General features: G+C 37.1%; 1 protein-coding gene across 6 annotated transcripts in view; it reads left to right on the plus strand.

The window, feature by feature from the left end:
• HERC1 (HECT and RLD domain containing E3 ubiquitin protein ligase family member 1) overlaps positions 1–19556 on the plus strand; it is a 110546-nt gene that overhangs the window by 59630 nt on the left and 31360 nt on the right. For 3 of the 6 annotated variants that reach the window (XM_069797948.1, XM_069797953.1, XM_069797952.1), the window contains exons 26-44: positions 574–845; positions 1139–1354; positions 1440–1560; positions 2519–2756; positions 3760–3953; positions 5889–6044; positions 6278–6384; positions 6627–6737; positions 6819–6995; positions 7960–8199; positions 8404–8487; positions 9607–10127; positions 12248–13023; positions 14147–14345; positions 15257–15417; positions 16974–17090; positions 17263–17494; positions 18665–18789; positions 19075–19295. In XM_069797948.1, the coding sequence (XP_069654049.1) occupies positions 574–845; positions 1139–1354; positions 1440–1560; positions 2519–2756; positions 3760–3953; positions 5889–6044; positions 6278–6384; positions 6627–6737; positions 6819–6995; positions 7960–8199; positions 8404–8487; positions 9607–10127; positions 12248–13023; positions 14147–14345; positions 15257–15417; positions 16974–17090; positions 17263–17494; positions 18665–18789; positions 19075–19295 (4268 nt within the window). The remainder of the gene's footprint in view (positions 1–573; positions 846–1138; positions 1355–1439; positions 1561–2518; positions 2757–3759; positions 3954–5888; positions 6045–6277; positions 6385–6626; positions 6738–6818; positions 6996–7959; positions 8200–8403; positions 8488–9606; positions 10128–12247; positions 13024–14146; positions 14346–15256; positions 15418–16973; positions 17091–17262; positions 17495–18664; positions 18790–19074; positions 19296–19556) is intronic. The other 3 variants (XM_069797950.1, XM_069797951.1, XM_069797949.1) reach the window with 3 other exon arrangements.

The following is a 19556-nucleotide window of genomic DNA, read 5'->3' on the forward strand; positions in this document are numbered from 1 at the left end:
ACATGTATCTATTTATCTTGATTCATAACAAAGTGAATGTTCTCTGATAGTCTAAAATAAAAATTTTCTGTTCCCTTCTGCAGTCATGAATTCTGTAAATATTTAATCCAAAATAACATTGTGCTTTTTCAAAACTATGAAATATATAGTGGCTTGATTAAAACCTAAAAACACTGTTTTATGCTTAGACCTTAAAATAAATATCCAAAGTGCACAATTTCTGTTGTAGCAGATCTTTTCTTTACTATTTTGTCATTTAGCTGCAAAGCATTTTTATTCAGTGTTCTAGCTTTAAGCTGAGCAGTTTGAGCGGCTTCTATCTTTTTGTTTTCTCACTTGGCAGCGTGTTGCAGTACTGCTTGACATAATTAAAAGAAATACAGCCTTTTCTTTAAGGAAATTGCTGTAAATTTAAATCAAGTGTTTTGCTCTAAGTTGCTTAATGCATGATGTAATTAACATGAATATCCATTTTCCACCTGTATGAATAGCAGCAGTTCAGTCTTTACCTACTGTCAAAATGTGTTACCTGGTGAATTGGAATTTATGAGACTTCATTATGTATATCTTTAGGAGCAATACACAGTCAAGTGGAACCTTTAAGTGACTCATGGGCTCGACTAAAACACAGCAGAGATTGGTTATATACTTCCTCCTACTCATTTGTTGAGTCCGATTTCGATCTCTCAAGATCCCTTGGAGTTCATACTTTGATTGAAAATGTTGTTAGTTTTGTAAGTGGAGATGTGGGAAACTCGCCAGGATTTAAGGAACCAGAGGAAAGTATGTCCACCAGTCCACAAGCGTCAATAATTGCAATGGAGCAGCAGCAGTTGAGGGCTGAGGTAAGTCTCAGTTTAACACCTTTTCTTAGTCTTCATACATTATGCTCATTGTATGGATTTTTTTTTTTGTAAAACCTTGTCCAATTCTGTCTATTAAGGACATTTTTAATCTCTTTTCTGTTAAGCTCTAAAATAAAAATGAAAATTCCCTTTTAAAAAAAATAAAATAAAAGTGTCGATGAGAAAACAGCTACCTCATTCATTCTTGCTTGCAGTTGAAGATGACCTAATTCTAATTTCTAAGGATACTTGCTACTTACTTAATACTATCTTTTGCCTGCCTTTATTTTTAGCTTCGTCTGGAAGCGCTTCATCAGATTTTAGTGCTTCTCTCAGGGATGGAGGAAAAAGGCAGTGTGCCATTAATGGGAAGTCGTCAAGTACCAGGATTTCAGTCATCTTCATTGCTTACTTCTGTTAGACTACAATTTCTTGCTGGCTGCTTTGGCTTGGGCACTGTAGGACACGCAGGCGCCAAAGGAGAGAGTGTAAGATTGCATCACTACCAGGTATCTACTTCAGTAGTTTCTTCTGTTTCAATAACTGGGTGATAAAAATGTATCAGTCCTTATAATACTTATTTGTTTGACCCAGGATGGTATCAGAGCAGCTAAGAGAAGTATTCAAATTGAAATCCAGGTGGCTGTGCACAAAATTTACCAGCAATTATCTGCTACGTTAGAAAGAGCTCTGCAAGCTAATAAGCATCACATAGGTAAGTGAAAACCAGATTTGCAAAATATGTTCTCTAATATACAGTACAACAGCTTATATGTTTAACAAAGCAGACTTTGATATTAGTGACCAGAATTCACTGAAGTATCTGTCTGACTTCTTTTTGCAAGAGAGAGAAGCTTTTTAACCTTTTTCTGCCTTAATTTTCTTCAAGTGTTAGGCCTTTTTATTTTAAGACTTTTAAATATTGTCAGCCTTTCTATTCCACATACCACAATCCTCCCATGTCTTCAGTGCTTCAAAGTGATCTTCAGGTTTTTCAGGGATAAGCAGTTTTCTGAAGAGATGAAAAATCTCCAGTCCTCTTTCCTTCATTCAAGTGAACTTTCTTTAAACTCAAAACCAAAGACCAGGGCATCTTGCCTGTTTCAAAAGCCCTTCCTTCTGTCCTTCTATACCCAGATGTTGCTGTGTGCTTCTGTCCTTAAGGGATAGCTGGAACTCTTGCACCTCTTTGTGCCTTTGTACGTGCGCTGACTGAGAGCTTCAGTACAGAAGAGAGTTCTACAATTTAGTTTGTAGGTAGAGTCTAACGGGCATTCTTACCTGAATTGTTTTGTTGTTTCACTTACAATTAAAATGGAACTGAAAGAAACTTCTTGAGAATCAACTTGAAGTACAAATGGAAAATTAAGTATTTCACCCAGTTATCCTTACCCTAGAAAGAAGTTTTTGGTTTGAGAGTTAGCCTCAGAACATCTACATCACAAACTAGATCTACATGATACTCTTCCTTGGACAACCTTGATAGAGAGGTTGCATTGAGTTAAAGGGGGCTACAATAGTACTACCTCAAAGTGTCTGACAAAGAAGGCTAACTCTTTGCTTGATCATTTAATTAATTAAATTTTATTTAAAAAATAATATGCTGTTCTTCTGTCTTACTGTTCTTACTCTAAATGGCTTATTAATTAAAAACAACTCTATTTTAATCTTAGAAGCACAACAGCGTCTTCTGTTGGTAACAGTTTTTGCTCTAAGTGTACACTATCAGCCTGTTGATGTCTCCTTGGCCATTTCCACTGGTCTGCTAAATGTACTATCACAGTTGTGTGGCACAGACACGATGTTAGGACAACCACTACAGTTGCTGCCCAAGACTGGTATTTCTCAGCTCAGCACAGCTTTGAAAGTAGCTAGTACAAGACTACTTCAGATCCTTGCTATCACCACAGGGTAAGTATCGAATGCTCCCTTGCTTTCAGAAAACTTAATCGTTAAGCTTTTCAGCACCCTTTAAAAATAACTCTTCTTTTGTATGAGCTTTCTTTAGGACAATAAATGTTGTTCAGAAGCATGTAAGTGAAGGGGGGGGAAGAGTAGTCACATTATTCATAAGAAAGATGCACATAAGACTGATAAATATTTTTAAATTGTAAGTGAGGAGTTTGGACCAGAATTGTTAGAACATTATGTTCTGTAAATGCTGTGTTCTAGTATTCCCTGTTTTTCTAGTTTGGCTTTGTATTTAGACCTGTTCAGTTGATATGATGAGGCTTTCTGTTGCTGTGTAAAAGTCATTTGTGTAAAAGCGATACCAATAATGTGGTAGGAGTTCTTCAGAGCAGTACATTGTGCTTCTTTTCGGAATATAAAGTAACCTTTTGAGGAATACTGGCCTCTGCTAGACCAGAGAACAGCATCCAGAATGCTATCAACACTTAAATATTTAGTTTAACTCAGTAAAGAAAAAAGCAGTGGAGAAAGTATTTTCTATTTGGAACAAGCTCGTTATTTAATATTCAGTACATGCATCTTCGTTTCAGTGTTCATACAACAAACTGCATTTACCTGCCAAATCTGTTATGTAAAAAAACCGCAATAACCCCACACCAAAAAAAAACCTCAAACCCACAAAACCAACACCTCATCATTGGAAGTTCCAGTGGGATTGTGTTTAATTGACTAAGTTGTTCTTTTTTCCCTAGGAATTATTGGAAATGTATCCTTTGATTCCCAAGATTGGACAGTTTTAAAGTGTCTTAAAAATAGGGTTTAAATAAGAATAATCTGCCAAGCATATGGTGGAGGATGAGTAAAAGTAACCGCCGCAATACAATGAATTAGAATTAGTGCTGTGTTAGGCCCAGTTGTCACTTGCGCCGAGTTTGTAGTTGTGTCTTATGTTATTGTTCCTTGGATGAGCTCTCTTATTTTTACTTTTTTTGTGTGTGTATAGAACCTATGCTGACAAACTGAGCCCAAAGGTGGTCCAGTCTTTGCTGGATTTATTATGCAGTCAGCTGAAGAACTTGTTATCACAAGCTGGTGTAATGCTTATGGCTTCCTTTGGAGAAGGGGAAGGTGAGGAAGATGAAGTAGAATCAAAAAAGGCAGATTCAAATGGGGATAATGAGAAGAGAGACTTCAGAGGTAATTATCTTGCATAATTTCTGTTACAAGTTTGAAATACCAGGAAACATAATAAAAGAAACCACTGAATGCTGAGGCCCTCACCCACTCTACTGTGTTTTGATTATTGTTGGGTCATCCTTAACTCTGTAAATTAGATTAAACAAAGTCAACAAATAATTCTGTGCTCAGTTCAGATTAATATAGACTTTGATACGTAAAGCAATTTAAAGGTAGGAGCAGGTTGAGAATAAGAATTGCTCCATCTGGTTTGGAATTAGGAGAAGAATACTCTTTTCATTAAAAAATGAGTTATTGGTAGTAGTGTTTTTCATAAATGCAGTCATAGGAGTTTAATTATCTACATTTCAAACTGCAAATAAATATAGTTTAATTCAGGAAATTGTTGCATTTGCTTTGTATTATGCAGTTTTGCAGTCTGAGTGGATGGGAAGAGGTTGACCCTATCCTGTCATATTGAAAGACCTGCAACAAAAGATTTTCTGAACTATTAATATCTTCACATAATTTGCAGTCCTTTAATGAGCATTTTGAATTTCTGTGGAAATTGTGTGTTTGAAGAGATTTTTAATTGTAGCTCAGTTTTAGGTATACATGTGTTTTTGCTTGTGCTTATAACTGTCTTCACTTATAAATAATGCAATAGCTGATGAATTCTTTAGATAATTAGTTAATTAGAAATTAGGATATAAGGTCTTTCCACAGACATTTTCTTGTTGAAACTGCCTTGGAATACAAATCAGGGATGTGAGGAAGTATGGTGTTTTGCATCAAAAATCCCCATAAAACAAAAAATATACTTAGAAACCAGTGGTTACATTTTATAGAAGAGGGACGTTTATAAAAAATCGTGTGTATTGGATTTATGTGGCAAGGTTTTGGTAGTGGGAGGGGGTTGCAGGGGTGGCTTCTGCGAGAAGAAATCAGGAGCTTGCCCCCATGTCAGATAGAACCAGTTTCAGCCAGCTCCAAAACAGACCCACCACTGCCCAACGCTGAGCTAGTCAGCAACACTGGTGGTGCCTCTGTGATAATATATTTAAGAAAGGGTAAAAAATGCCGCACAGCAGCTGTGTGAGAGAGGAGTGGGAATAATGTGAGAGAAACAACTTTGCAGACACCAAGGTCCGTGAAGAAGGAGGAGGACGAGGGGAAGGTGCTCCAGCGTCTGGAGCAGGGATTCCCCTGCAGCTGGTGAAGAAGACCATGGTGAAGCAGTTGTCCATCTGCAGCCCATGAAGGACCCCTGCCAGAGCAGGTGGATATGCCTTGAAGGAGGCTGCAGCCTGTGGAGAGCCTATGCAGGAGCATGATTCTGGCAGGAACTGTGGCTTGTGGGGGACCCATGCTGGAGCAGTCTGTTCCCGAAGGACTGTATCCCGTGGAAGAGGATCCGCAGTGGAGCAGTTCTTGAAGAACTGCAGCCCACGGGAAGGACATGTTATGGAGCAGGAGTAGTAGAGACGAAGTGTTACGAAGTGACCGCAACCCCCTCAGGTTCTCGATCCCCCTGCTCTGCTCAGGGGTGGGGAGGCAGAAGAGTTAGGAGTGAAGTCTAGCCTGGGAAGAAGGGGTGGTTGGGGAGGAAGGTGTTTCAATTTTCTCTTACTCTATTTTTCACTGGCAATAAATCAAATTAATCTTCCCCAAGTTGAGTCTGTTTTGCCCATGATGGTAATTGGTAAGTGATGTCACTGCCCTTATCTTGACCAGTGAGCCTTTTCATCTTATTTTCTCCACCTGTCTTGCTGAGGAGAAGAAGTGAGAGAGCAGCTTGGTGGGCAGCTATCAGTCAGCCAAGGATAACAGCCAACCATCTTGTAATAGCTGATCATTGTATTTTTACTTAAGAACAGTTTGTTGCCAGTAACAAGGACTGCTAGTAACATTGTAATAATAAGGTTGTAAATGAAAACTTTAAATTTAACTTCTTAGCTGCCCTCCGAAAGCAACATGCAGCGGAATTGCACCTGGGTGACTTCCTTGTTTTCCTACGTAGAGTAGTGTCTTCAAAAGCAATTCAGTCAAAAATGGCATCTCCAAAGTGGACGGAAGTACTTCTTAACATTGCTTCTCAGAAGTGTTGCTCAGGTATGATCTTTTCAAAATATGCTCAATCATTACTTGCATCTCTGTAGTGGAGTTCCTAAAAATAGGTCCTGTTAGAACATATGTTACATAGCAAACAACGAAAACTAACTTCAGTAGACGTACACAAGTTATGCTTTGGAGAATTGTGCGCTAGTGGCATGTAGCTGGCATCATAGGTGCATGCCTGATGCAGAAGTCACTTTCAGATTATTAACATATTGTTGCATCTTTAGGAGTTCCCTTGGTTGGCAATTTGAGGACTAGACTTCTTGCACTTCACGTACTAGAAGCTGTGTTACCTGCTTGTGAATCTGGCGTTGAAGATGATCAAATGGCTCAGGTCTTTATATTTCGTTATAAGCTTTTACATCTGTTTCTTCAGATAGTCTCATTAAACTTTTAAATGTTTCATAGGTTGGTTCAGAATCCAAATCAAATGAGGCTCAGTGTAGATATTTGCTTATCTAAGAGCATTAAATATGTTGACATTTATACCTACAAAGTAAAGTAAAAACAATATAATACTATTTGTTGTCCTCTTCTTGGATTTAAAATGATCTGAATTATATTCTAATGCACCAGGTTGTTGAACGATTATTTTCACTTCTGTCTGACTGCATGTGGGAGACTCCAATAGCTCAGGCTAAACATGCAATTCAAATAAAGGAGAAAGAGCAAGAAATGAAGCTACAGGTAATGAAGTTTTTACTTTCTCTCTTGACTGAATGCAACTGAGTTACATTTACCACAGGTATTTTGTCCTATTTCTGATAGAAGCAGGGAGAGTCTGAAGATGAAGATGAGAATCTTCCCATACAGGAAGTGTCCTTTGACCCTGAGAAAGCTCAGTGCTGCATAGTGGAGAATGGGCAGATTCTAACTCATGGAAGTGGAGGTAAAGGATATGGTTTAGCATCCACTGGAGTTACTTCTGGGTGTTACCAGTGGAAGGTAGGTTGCATAAAAGTGTATTTCTTCTCTTACTTTGTTTTTGGAAATATACTATGATCTATAAACAACAGCTACCTATGTTTTTTTCCCTTATGACAACTTTCTTGAGTAAATGACAATTTATGGTTGGACTCGATGATCTTAAGGGTCTTTTCCAACCTAGATCATTCCATGATTCTATGATTTTGAATCCGAAGTGAAGAGTTTGTGGCTGCTTTTGAGGACTGCCATTTGCGTATCCCAGTACATGGATCAGAGACTGTGAATATGTGTTGCCTATTTGTAGAGGTGATCATACTTGTCCCTAACATCCATAGTCAGCACAAATGTGTGTTGTATTGCAAAAGCTACCTACTGAAATATGTAAATTTTGAATTTTTTCTTTAGGAAACCACTTCACAAAATTATTTTGTTTTCTTGCAAAAAGTCACATCAGCCTGTCTGACTGACAAGACCAGCTTTTAATACAACATGTGGAGTGATTTTTTTAGGAATATAGATACATAAACAGTTGTAGTCGTTGTTAGTACCATCTTTGAGCATAACACTTTCCCTTCTTTTTTAACTGGAATCTGTGTAAATCACTCACTGTAAATGTGAGAAATAAAGCTTATTTATTTCTGTAATATTAATTTTAGCACTTGTAACCTAACTTCTGGGTGTGTGCATTTTGAGTCTGGAAAAAACCCACAACTTCTTTGTCTATTTACCTACAGTTTTCTTAATTACTGGTAGGTTAAGTTTAAATGACTTGTTAATGACTGACCCTATACACCAAGATGTCATTTTAGAGGTAGAGCATGATTTTAGCTTATTAGCTTATTATTTTTTATTTATTAAAACCTTCTGACTAAACCAGTTAAAAGTATACATAAATATGTGTAAGGTAAATTTTCATTGCTTTATTGTATTAAAATGTATATTCTTGACTTTTTTGCCCTGTTTGTGTTGTTTTGCCTGCTAGTTCTACATTGTGAAGGAGAATCGAGGCAATGAAGGCACATGCGTAGGAGTTTCTCGCTGGCCAGTACATGATTTTAACCATCGCACTACCTCAGATATGTGGCTATATAGAGCCTATAGTGGTAACCTTTATCACAATGGAGAACAAACTTTGACTCTGTCCAGCTTTACCCAAGGAGATTTCATCACATGCGTCTTAGATATGGAAGCAAGAACTATTTCCTTTGGTAAAAATGGAGAGGTATTTAACATCAGTTGTTTTTTTGCTGTTTTTTGCCATAGTAATTTGGCATGGATATTTTATATGAAGTTAAGCATGATAGTTAAGATGTGACGGTTTCAGTACTTAAAAGCATTATAATACAGGTATAACTTTGCCATGTTTCCTATTTTTGCTTGTTAAGGTGTTCTAAGTTTGAGGGGTTTTGTTTTGTTTTTTAACTAGGAGCCAAAACTAGCTTTCGAAGATGTGGATGCAGCAGAGTTATACCCTTGTGTTATGTTCTATAGCAGTAATCCAGGAGAGAAGGTAACTTAAATGTTGATTTGAATAAGTGTACTGGTTTTGGCTGGGATAAAGTCAATATTCTTTATAACAGCCTGTATGATGCTGTGTTTTGGATTTATGAACAAATCAGTGTTGATAATGCACAGTGCTTTTGTTGAGCTATTGTTGAGCAGTATTTACACAGCATCAAGGCTTTCTCAGTTTCTCACTCTGTCCCTCCCAGCAAGTAGGTTGGGGATAGGCAAGAGGCTGGGAGGGAGCACAGCCGGTCAGCTCACTTAAAGTGACCAAAGAGGTATTACATACGATATAACATTATGCACAGCAATAAAACTGCAGGGAAGTTTGCCAGGTGTTTCTGTTGCTCAGGGACTGTCTGGGCATTGGTCAGCTGGTGGTGAGCAATTGCATTTTACATCCCTTGGTTTTTTTCATTTTGTTTTATTTTGTCTTTTTTTTTCTCTTTTATTTATGAAACTTCCTTTATCTCAACCCATGAGTTTTCTCACTTTTGCCCTTCTGATTCTCTTCCCCATCCTGATGGAGGGAGTGATCGAGTGGCTGTGTAGAGCTTAGCTGCCTTACCGGGATTAACCCATGACAAGAGGTCATAAGTTTGTCCTTTCTCTTCTGTTTTCCTCTGTGTCAAACGTTATGGATGGTGGTTTTTTTGGGGGTGGGGGTGGTAGCTAATAAGTGCTGAGAACGTCACTGATTATTCATTTTGGTTTATGACATACATAGCACTTACATTACTTGCACACTAGCCAGACTTTTCATAAATTCCTATATTGTGCAATCTATTGTCAATTTAAAATGTATTTTATTATTGAGAATTGATTTACAGACTTAATGTTATACACACAAAATTGCATTCCCCAGAAACCAGGGAGAATGTAGTATTAGGAATTTCAGATAGTCTTATGTGAGAAACCATGAACTGTTATAATTTCAGCATCCTTGAGTTTGAAGGCATGCAGGTTTTGATTAGTGTTAAGGTGGATTTCCTAGGGATCCCAAGCAAAAAAAGGCAATGCTAGTAATTTTTTCTGTTCAGCAGGAGACTCCTGTATTTGTAAAAGGAGCTTCTTCAGGTACGTTGAGAAGATAACTTTTAAACTGTTCTCTTTAAACATTTAGGTGAAAATCTGTGATATGCAGATGCGTGGTACACCAAGAGATTTGCTACCTGGTGACCCCATCTGTAGTCCTGTTGCTGCAGTGCTGGCAGAAGCCACTATCCAACTCATTCGTATCCTTCATCGCACAGACCGTTGGACACACTGCATCAATAAAAAAATGATGGAAAGACTGAATAAAATCAAAACATGTCTTAAAGAAGCAGGCCAAAAGCTGAAGAAAAGTCGCTCAATTCAAAGTCGAGAAGAGAATGAGGTGAGAGAGGAGAAAGAAAATAAAGAGGAGGAGAAAAGCAAACATAATAGGCATGGTCTGGCTGACCTTTCAGAACTGCAGTTGAAGATGCTCTGTGTGGAAGTGTGGCCTGTTCTAGCAGTAATTGGTGGAGTTGATGCTGGTCTTAGAGTTGGAGGTCGATGTGTACACAAGCAAACTGGACGTCATGCCACCTTGCTTGGAGTAGTGAAGGAGGGCAGTACATCTGCCAAGGTCCAATGGGATGAAGCAGAAATTACTATCAGGTATGCTCATTTCCTACACTTCACACAATCTAGCGGTGTTTTGTGCTTGGCAATCTTCAGAAGTAACATATATTTTACATTAGAGTTGTGCTGATGAATTATTTTAAGCTTAGACTTCAAAATTTGGCATTTTAAAACAAATATTATGAGTTAATTTTTTATGCTACCTAGTAATAAAATGCCTTTTGTAAAAAAATAAATTTGATAGTTTTGAATTGGCAAGAATCGTTAGGCAGAAGCCTAGATTGACCTCTAGGTTTTAGAGTTGGGATGTGACCAGCTTGCCAGTTTTCCTAGATATGAAATGAGCATTGCTTGTTTTAGATTTGGTATGTATTGGCTAACTAAAACATTATTGCTGTCTTAATTTACCACAGCTTCTTGATTACGTCTGTAAAGAACACAAATTTTTACTGGGGGCTAGTGCATGTTTTTGTTGTAAATGGTCAACCTGGTTCTGAAGAGAGACCTGGTTCAGTTTATTAGAGCTGAGAACAGGTATCTTTGCTGCATTGTCAGTCCCTTCTTAGGGGACTGGAAATTGCTCTGTGGGGCTTGAGGAGTGGTTAAGGTCAGGAGGTGGGAGGATTCTCTCTTCTTAATGGTGGATTGAATGATGGTATTCAAATTAATGCTGCCTTGAAGTAGTGTTTGTTTATTCTCTGACCTGCCTTAGAGAGCTAAAGGAATGCCCCTGTATTAGATGATAATACTCCAGAGTTGTTCTGCAGATGATGGTGAGAATTGGGGAGGAGGCTGGAAGGAGATACTCCTTTTTCCACCTATCTTGCAGATGTGCCTTCAAAGCAAAGGAAGGAAGGAAACTGAAATGAAGCTAGTGGCTTCTCTGGGCTCTCTGGTGCTCTTGCAGGAATTGCCTGCATTTTTGTGTGGAAAAGATTTGATTCACTAAATTTCTTAAACTCCTTCTGGCTATAGTTGAACCATAATCTTCTGGAGAAATTGAACAGTAATTATTTTTTTTGCCACCAGTTACAATTACATTCTGAAACAACCAAGGTCAGTTCACCTCTTAGTGCTGTTGCAACATTATGCCTATTTTGTCTTTATGCAAAGGCTGTTGTCACTTTAACTAAATATAGTGAAGTGCAATTTATAGTCAAATTTAGTTCCAGATATAAAGTCTTTCAAGTATGCCTGTGTGACAGTGTAGCCTTAAAGTAAGTGTGCCCTTAAAATAATTTGAAATATTATTTGAGTGAAGTGGTATGGTGCTTGAACATAGGCAAGCTTTTGTTAATGCATTGAATTAAGTTCAGAATATACCTTCTTAACTAAAACCAGGCTAAAGCTTGCTTTCATTTTTAGGTAGAAGTTTACATTGTAAAATAGGAAAACATTTTGGGATAATAAAACGAAGATTTAAAAGTCCTTTATCTGCTGGATGTATGGAAAATACAAGATTTATGGAAATACAGGCTGATGAATTTTTGTCCTGCTTAGAGTGAAAATTAGTCAAATGTAACAGTCCTAAATATTACAAAAAATTTTCACTGAATATAGATGGACAGATAGACAGATATATCTGTTGGGTTTTCTGACCTGTGTTTTTAAAAAGTCACTGTTCTCTCCAGGTAATCTCTCATGACATAACCAGAGACAGAATTATCATAAGCTATCAGTAGTGTGCTCTTTGTGGTGAATCGTTGAACAGGAATGTGAGGTCAATCAAAGGTTTACCTTAATGTGAAAAAAGTTTAGGAGTGTTTTCTTTCTAAGCTTTTATACCTATTCACAAATTCAGCTCAGGTACAATGATAAAATTTGGCTTAAGGTAGTTTTTCTTAGTAGAACTCTGTTACATAAATAATACAGCAGAAACCTCTATCAGCACAGAATTGATAGCTTCTATGATGCTTCTGGGTTTTAATGCTTGTTGTTGAAAACCTGTGCATGCTTTGTTGCCTTTACTCTGATACCAATCTCCCCATTTTCTGATCATAACCTCATTTTCCCCTGTTTACGTTTAATTTTTAGAATTGGTTTGTTTATTTTATTAAATATATTTTACATCTTACTTTGCCTACATTATTTCCTGTACTTTCCTCCTGTCTCTCCCTCACTTGCTTTTTCCTGTGTCATTCTGATCTTTATTAAAGCTTCCCAACTTTTTGGTCGCCTAGTGATACTCCATTGTATAATCTGGAGCCCTGCGAACCACTGCCTTTTGATGTTGCAAGATTTCGTGGGCTGACGGCTACTGTGTTGCTGGACCTTACCTATCTGACTGGTATTCATGAAGATATGGGAAAGCAAAGCACCAAGAGACATGAGAAAAAACACAGACATGAATCTGAAGATAAAGGGGAAATGGACCAGAAAATGGAGGGTGATGTTGGATCAGATATTCGATTAGGACAAAGTGCTGATGATAACAAAGGACATAGCGCTACAAGCTCTAAGTCAGAAAATGAAATTGCTTCCTTTTCTTTAGAACCATCAACACTAGGTATGGAATCCCAACATCAACCTGCTGAAGGAAGAAAAAAGAATCATGAACATACTCCAAGAAATCATGATATAGTGCAGTCGGAAATCAGAGCAGTACAGCTATCCTATCTTTATCTTGGTGCTATGAAGTCACTTAGTGTTCTTCTCAGTTGTAGTAAATATGCTGAACTACTGTTAATACCAAAAGTCCTGGCAGAAAATGGTCACAACTCTGATTGTGCTAGTTCTCCAGTTGTTCATGAAGATGTTGAAATGCGTGCTGCCTTGCAGTTCCTGATGCGACACATGGTGAAGCGGGCCGTCATGCGTTCACCAATTAAAAGAGCCCTAGGACTGGCAGATTTGGAACGAGCACAAGCCATGATCTACAAATTAGTGGTTCACGGGCTGCTGGAGGATCAGTTTGGTGGCAGACTTAAACAAGGTACATTTTCAAAATTATGGAAGTATAGTGCTAAATTATTTTTTTATTTCTATTAAAATTAATAGTAACAATTATAATACAAATAACAATCCTGTAATTTTTTAGTGGTTATACTTTGAAGGAATGTTAATTGGACAGAGAAATTTTACAAAGAAGTTTTACTGTTTTGTAGATAATAATACTGACATTTTTGGTTTTTCTCCGATTCCTTATTTTAATAAAAAGTGAATCCATATCAGTCAAACAGAAATATAAGAGCTTCTAGTTTGTTTTTAATACTTTTTAAAAATGAGCAGTTCTCTATATATTTGTCAGAAGGATTTGCATGTGATGTAAATCATAAAGTTCACTGTTAAATGTGATTGTATGCAGTCATGTTAACAGACGATGTTGAGCATGTGTATGTTCAGGGTGTAAGTAATCTGTGTTTCTGTCTGTGAAAATCTCTTAAATCAGTTGTGGGGTTTTGGTTTTGGGGTTTTGTCTTCCAAGATATTTGTCACTACACTAAAGAAGCTGAAAAGAAAATGTGTATCATTCTTTTTCTTCTTAAAAATATGTGTATTACAGTCTGCATCTTCAGGGAAACGATTTAAATCAGTTTAAACACAGAAAAAAATATCTAAAAGATTAAAGCTAATTACTGCACTATCTGGTTCTTTACTGTCTTAAGGACTTCTTCTAAATGAACAAAAAAACCCCTTCAAAAATCTGTTAGTTACACAGCTGAGTTAAAAATAGCTTTTTAGTTAATCAGCTCTATTTCTATATCTGAGACTTCTTTCCCTTTTGCCTAAGAGAATAATCCTGTTACAATCATAAATCTAAATCTCTAAATATCGTAAGATCTAACCAAGTAAATGACTTCTGTTATCATCTGGAGAGACTTGTTTACTGTTTACCTTGTATCAGTATGACAACAGCAAGAGCCGATAGACTGATTTCTTTACCTAAGTCCATGAGTTATTGGCAGAAGTATTTGTGTGGTGTGCATTTCTGCACACCCCTTTCTTTGGGGGGAATTTTAAATAATGAAAGTTATTTTTGAAGGTTTAGCCACAGCTACTATTTTGCTCTACACAATTATATTAATGTTCCTGTAACATCCTTTTTTGTGTTGCAGAAGTAGATCAACAAGTAGAAGAAGGGGATCAGTCTCAGCAAGCCCAAACACCAGTTACAACCAGCCCTTCTGCTTCTAGCACGACATCTTTCATGAGCAGCTCTCTGGAGGATACTACCACTGCTACTACTCCGGTAACTGATACTGAAACAGTTCCAGCTTCAGAATCACCTGGTGTTATGCCTCTCAGTCTTCTTAGGTAAAATATCTTTATTTTCAGCATATACGATTTTGTGGGTGGAGGGAACCAGTTGTGTGGTTTCTATACAATATATGTCTTTAGCTGTCTAAGCTTTTGAAAATATCAGTGATTGTATTTACTGTCAAGGACTGCCTCTGCAGAGGACAGAGTTTAATTTGTTCTCTGCCTTGCAGGACATGGGTTACTAGAAATAAAAAGTTGTTAAGCTTTTAATATACACTGTGTATATATGTAACATCTGAATTCTTCAAGACAGAAGAAAATACCTTCCTTATGTTGTCCTTCAGTTCTCACATTTATTTGGTATAGTTTAAATTACAAATCTCTGAAATTCTGTATTTTTAACAAATAGTTGTTGATTCTCAAACTAGAGTAGATCTTAGTTTGTAGGTAACATCCTGCAAGCTAAGGCCTCATTTCATCCTACCCTCACATACAGAAATGGAAGTAAGATAAAGCTAGTTAATCTACAGAGACTATTTGTGATGTAGAAGGAAATCTGCTTCACATTGAATAGAGTCCTGTTCTAAGTTTATTTCTGTTCATGTATCTGACCTCTTTTCTTAAAGGTTTTGCAGATACAATTTGACAAAAGCCAGAACAATGTGCTATTACCAGGAATGGGAAGAGTGTTTACTTCTCTTTTATCTCCTAGGACAGCTCTTGGTCTATGACGGGTTTTTTTAGGTGCATGCTTAGAATTTAACTTTCTAGGCAAATGTGGTAGGAATAAGCTGTTCCAACAGGGTTTTTCTGGCTCCCCCATGTATGTCTGTGCCTTACCCTTTCAAAACTCAATTGATGTAAGTATGACTTGCCAAGTGCACTCTAATTTGATGTATTTCTTGTGTCAGACCTTTTTCAGCATAGCTCTTTTTAATATTAATGTATATTGTTCTTTTTTAAAGGCAAATGTTCTCTAGTTATCCTACTACGACTGTACTTCCAGCACGACGTGCTCAGACTCCTCCAATATCTTCTTTACCAACATCTCCTTCAGATGAAGTTGGAAGGAGACAAAGTTTGACTTCTCCTGATTCCCAGTCTGCGAGGCCTGCCAATCGTACAGGTAAATTTGTAGTCAATATAGATAGAAATGTGGCCAAGTTAGTAGTTTGCAGAAGTTCAGTGTAGTTTTTTAAGACACTGAAAACCAACGGGATTTCTTTTTAATGCAACCTAACTTGCAAAGCATTGTTGAAAACCTTTTAATGACGATCTTAGGACAAAAAGCTGTAGTTTGTCTAGGTGTAGACTTTATCAAGCAAATGAAATTGGTTTTTAATGGATTACTAACTACACGTATAAAATGAGAATGCAGTATAACTGGTAATTGCTTCAAAATTTTAATCCGCCTTGGACTTGCTTCCCTGGTTGCATGCCACTGTTTAGTGCACTGATTGTCTAGCTTTTGTTAGATCATATACCATGCAGAAGACAAGAATTGGTGTATTTTATGATACATACACCAGCATAGCTCCTTCCAATTAATCTTGTTCAATGAGATAGAGAGGGCTGCCCAACCTTCATGGGCTCCTCATGCTGCTGTTTGGAATCATGTGGAGGTAATGGGAGGCTTCTGTTCATAGAAGTTCTATTACTGCCTGCACTGCACTACTCAGAACAGAAACTTGCTCTGTTCCAGTGTACATACAGAATGGAATAGCTAGGAGGTTGAGCATCTTGAGAGGATCTTGAGCTTCTAAAGAGCACAAATGAATGTTGTGATGCAAAGGAGATAATACTAAAAAGAAAAATACAAGTCCATATATATGTGTGTTGTATGAAATGAATAGAAGAGACTGAGTTAAAGTAGGTTCTCCAGATTTCATACACAGTTCTGAGAAACAAAGTCCATGCTTTAAAATTCCTGACTGATAGAACTTTTTATTCTTGCTCTTATATCCATGCTATTAGTTGGGTCTTGTAGCTGTTTCATTTGTTGCATAGCAACTTGTCTGTCCAATTTCACTTTTTTTTTTTTGAGAGAGAGATGCCTTGCTTCTAGTCATGATACTGTCTTTACAACAATGTTTATTAGTATGTTATTGATGCCTTCATTGATCAGATCCCACTTTCATGGTAAATGATAAGGACGCTGTTTTTTGGACAGTAGCTGACCTTTTTAGAGTCCCTTGAAAGACTCTGCACAGAAATACAGCCAACATCTGCAAAGAGATTTTTCAGATATGCCACCAGCTTAGCTGAGGTCTCTTTCTGTTCCTTAAGAGGAATGTGGATTGGTGTGGTCTCGTAACATTTGGGAATCTTGATGATTCGGACAAAGATAACTTTAGTCTACCTAAATATAAATCAAATAGATAATTTGATACAGTATTAAATGGAAATAAACTTCTTAGAAATATCTTAAAAGAAATAGTTCTTTGAATAACATCAGTATCCTACTTGATTAAAAAGAGGCTTATGTAACACATGTTACCAATAAGAATGAACACTGTCTGATTTCATTACAGAAAGCATCTTGCTTTGTGGAAGTAGTAGAGAGGAAAATTGTTAAGGGCAATTATTCCCTTATTTGAAGCTAATATATCAAAGTAAGGTCTAGTAAAGTAACACTGAAGAAAGATTTATGCACTTTACATTTAATGTTTTCTGTCTTTTAAGCTTTGTCTGATCCAAGCAGCCGACTTTCAACATCACCTCCTCCTCCTGCCATTGCTGTTCCATTGTTAGAAATGGGGTTCTCCCTCAGGCAAATTGCAAAAGCTATGGAAGCTACAGGTAATCAATAACTATAATATCAGTTTAAACTGAAAAATTAGATAAATATGAAATAATTTTTTCCAATGCAATACTTAATTTTTAAGTTCTATAACCACTTATGGGGAAGAATTGATTTTTTCACCATCAATGATATAATACAATTCTAAAGTGTGATTTTTCCTGCTTTCAGGTGCCAGAGGAGAAGCAGATGCACAGAATATCACGGTGCTGGCCATGTGGATGATAGAGCACCCCGGAAACGAAGAGGATGTAGAGCCCCAGTCAGAAGGGACTGCAGATTCACGACATGGGACAATAGTCTCTGGAAGTGGTGGAAAATCTGGTGATCATTGTTACTTGCAGTCACCAGGTGATATCCCTTCTGCTGATGCCACTGAAATGGAGGAAGGATTTAGTGAAAGGTAAAATGTAGTTTTCTTCCAATTGTTTGTAATCTGTTCCTGAAACTGAAAATTTCACAAGTTCATTGTTGCTGACAGAACACTACTTTGTAATGCCACTTTTGAATTTTGTTACAACATGAGTAAAAGCAAAGATGCGATTAAATTAGGTGTAGATGGTGCATTTATTTTCCAGTACTGTTTGTACACAGAACTGGGGAAGAATGTAATTGAACATCCTTCCATCAAAAAAAAAGAGGAAAGAGGAACAAAAAAAATGAAAGCATAGAGCTTACATTTTACCTAAAAGACCTAGTAATAAAGCAGAATTTGACTGGAGTATTTTTTTCTTCAGTGTATTCATGAACACGTATTTTTCTACAGTCTTCTTTTTAAATTAATTCTTGGTTTGTCCAGAGAGGATGAAACTGAATTGAAGTTTACATTCTCAGTCACCTTCACAACCTTAGATCTAAACTATCTATTAAACAAGGAGGGAAGGTGGTTGTTTTTCTTTTGTTTTGTTTTTAATCCTAAAAGTAGTGGTTATATTTTTAAGTGACACCTATTAGGAACCATACACCAGCCTTTTTGTTAATAGGGAGGATGACAGTTGCAAGATGTATTTCGAGAATGTTTTGTTCAGATTCCTTGATCCTACTGAGATACGCATTTTTAAGTTTCCTCGGTTACTTTGTCCCAGGTAAACTGTCATTTCATGCAGATTGCAGTTGGGAAAAATAAACTAAGCAACAAGTCTTACTAATGAACTTAAATTCATGTTTTGCAGAAGATTCTGGGCAAAAGGGGGAATGACTGAGGCAGCAACAACAGAAATGTTGATTTTATTTCTTTTTAAAAGGAGAAGAAACCTAGTTTGAGCTGTAGTTAACATGGACAGCATAAAATGAGTGCTCTCCCAAAATTTCTGCAATGCTTAGGCACTGTGGAAGCATCGAACAGGTGTTGACATTGCTGCATGTAATTTGTTTGAGGTAAATCTCACAGTCAAAAAGGCAGTAAATAGGTGCTGCAGTGGAACTGAAAATTCTTGATTTCCAAATTCCCTTTTTTATCTTCTGTGAAAGAAAGAAAAAAAAATGCCAATAAATATTGTCCTAGTATTTTTGCTTGCTTACTGTATGTGGCTGTTTAAAACTTGATTTACCTGTAAATTACAAATCCTTGTAGCCCTGATAATATGGATCATGTGGATAATGCAGCTTCTGCAAGCGGACCTCCTTCTAGGAGTCGGTCAGCTGTAACGAGAAGACACAAATTTGATTTAGCTGCTCGAACATTGCTAGCACGTGCTGGTAAGTATACTGAAAGACTTCCAAGGCCTTTGCTTATCCAGTAAACGAAGAGTAGGGGGATTGGTACTTAGCATGAAAGTTACAAGACTCTCCTTCACAAATGTGTATCAGTGTATATTTAAGTGTTTCATGTGGTAATAAGTAGATTATGTTTAGCAGAAAAGTTAAAAACAAAGCAGAAGGAAGTTGAAAGTACAGCCATCTTTATTACATGCAAAATAAAAGTACTGCTTTCCTTTTTTTTTTCCCTTTTTTTTTTTTTTTTTTTTTTTTTTTTTACTTGAGCGGGATTATACCGCTCTGTACAGGCCCACAGGAATCAGAGCCGAAGAGAAGGGATATCTTTGCAGCAAGATCCAGGGGCGCTTTATGACTTCAACTTGGATGAGGAGTTGGAAATTGACCTTGATGATGAAGCAATGGAAGCTATGTTTGGGCAAGACCTGGCTAGTGATAATGATATTCTGGGAATGTGGATCCCAGAGGTATTGGATTGGCCTACCTGGGTGTGTGTGACTGCAGCGGGGGCTGCTTTAACTTACTGCTTTTTACATGTTCATATTTTTAAATTTAAAGTAACATGCACATGCTTATAACCTGTTTGAAAATACCTTACTAAATTCCAACAATGCTTAAAATCTTCTTGTATTCCGTAGCTTCACTTTTAGATTAAGAATAATGCTTTCTTGTGTTTCTTGCTCTGCAATTTTACATGTACGTAGTTTTTCTTCTCCCTCCCCTGAAAGATGAGCACAGAACTAGTATAG

The sequence above is a fragment of the Haliaeetus albicilla genome, chromosome 12 (genome assembly GCF_947461875.1).
Source record: "Haliaeetus albicilla chromosome 12, bHalAlb1.1, whole genome shotgun sequence".
In the NCBI taxonomy this organism is placed as follows: domain Eukaryota; kingdom Metazoa; phylum Chordata; class Aves; order Accipitriformes; family Accipitridae; genus Haliaeetus; species Haliaeetus albicilla.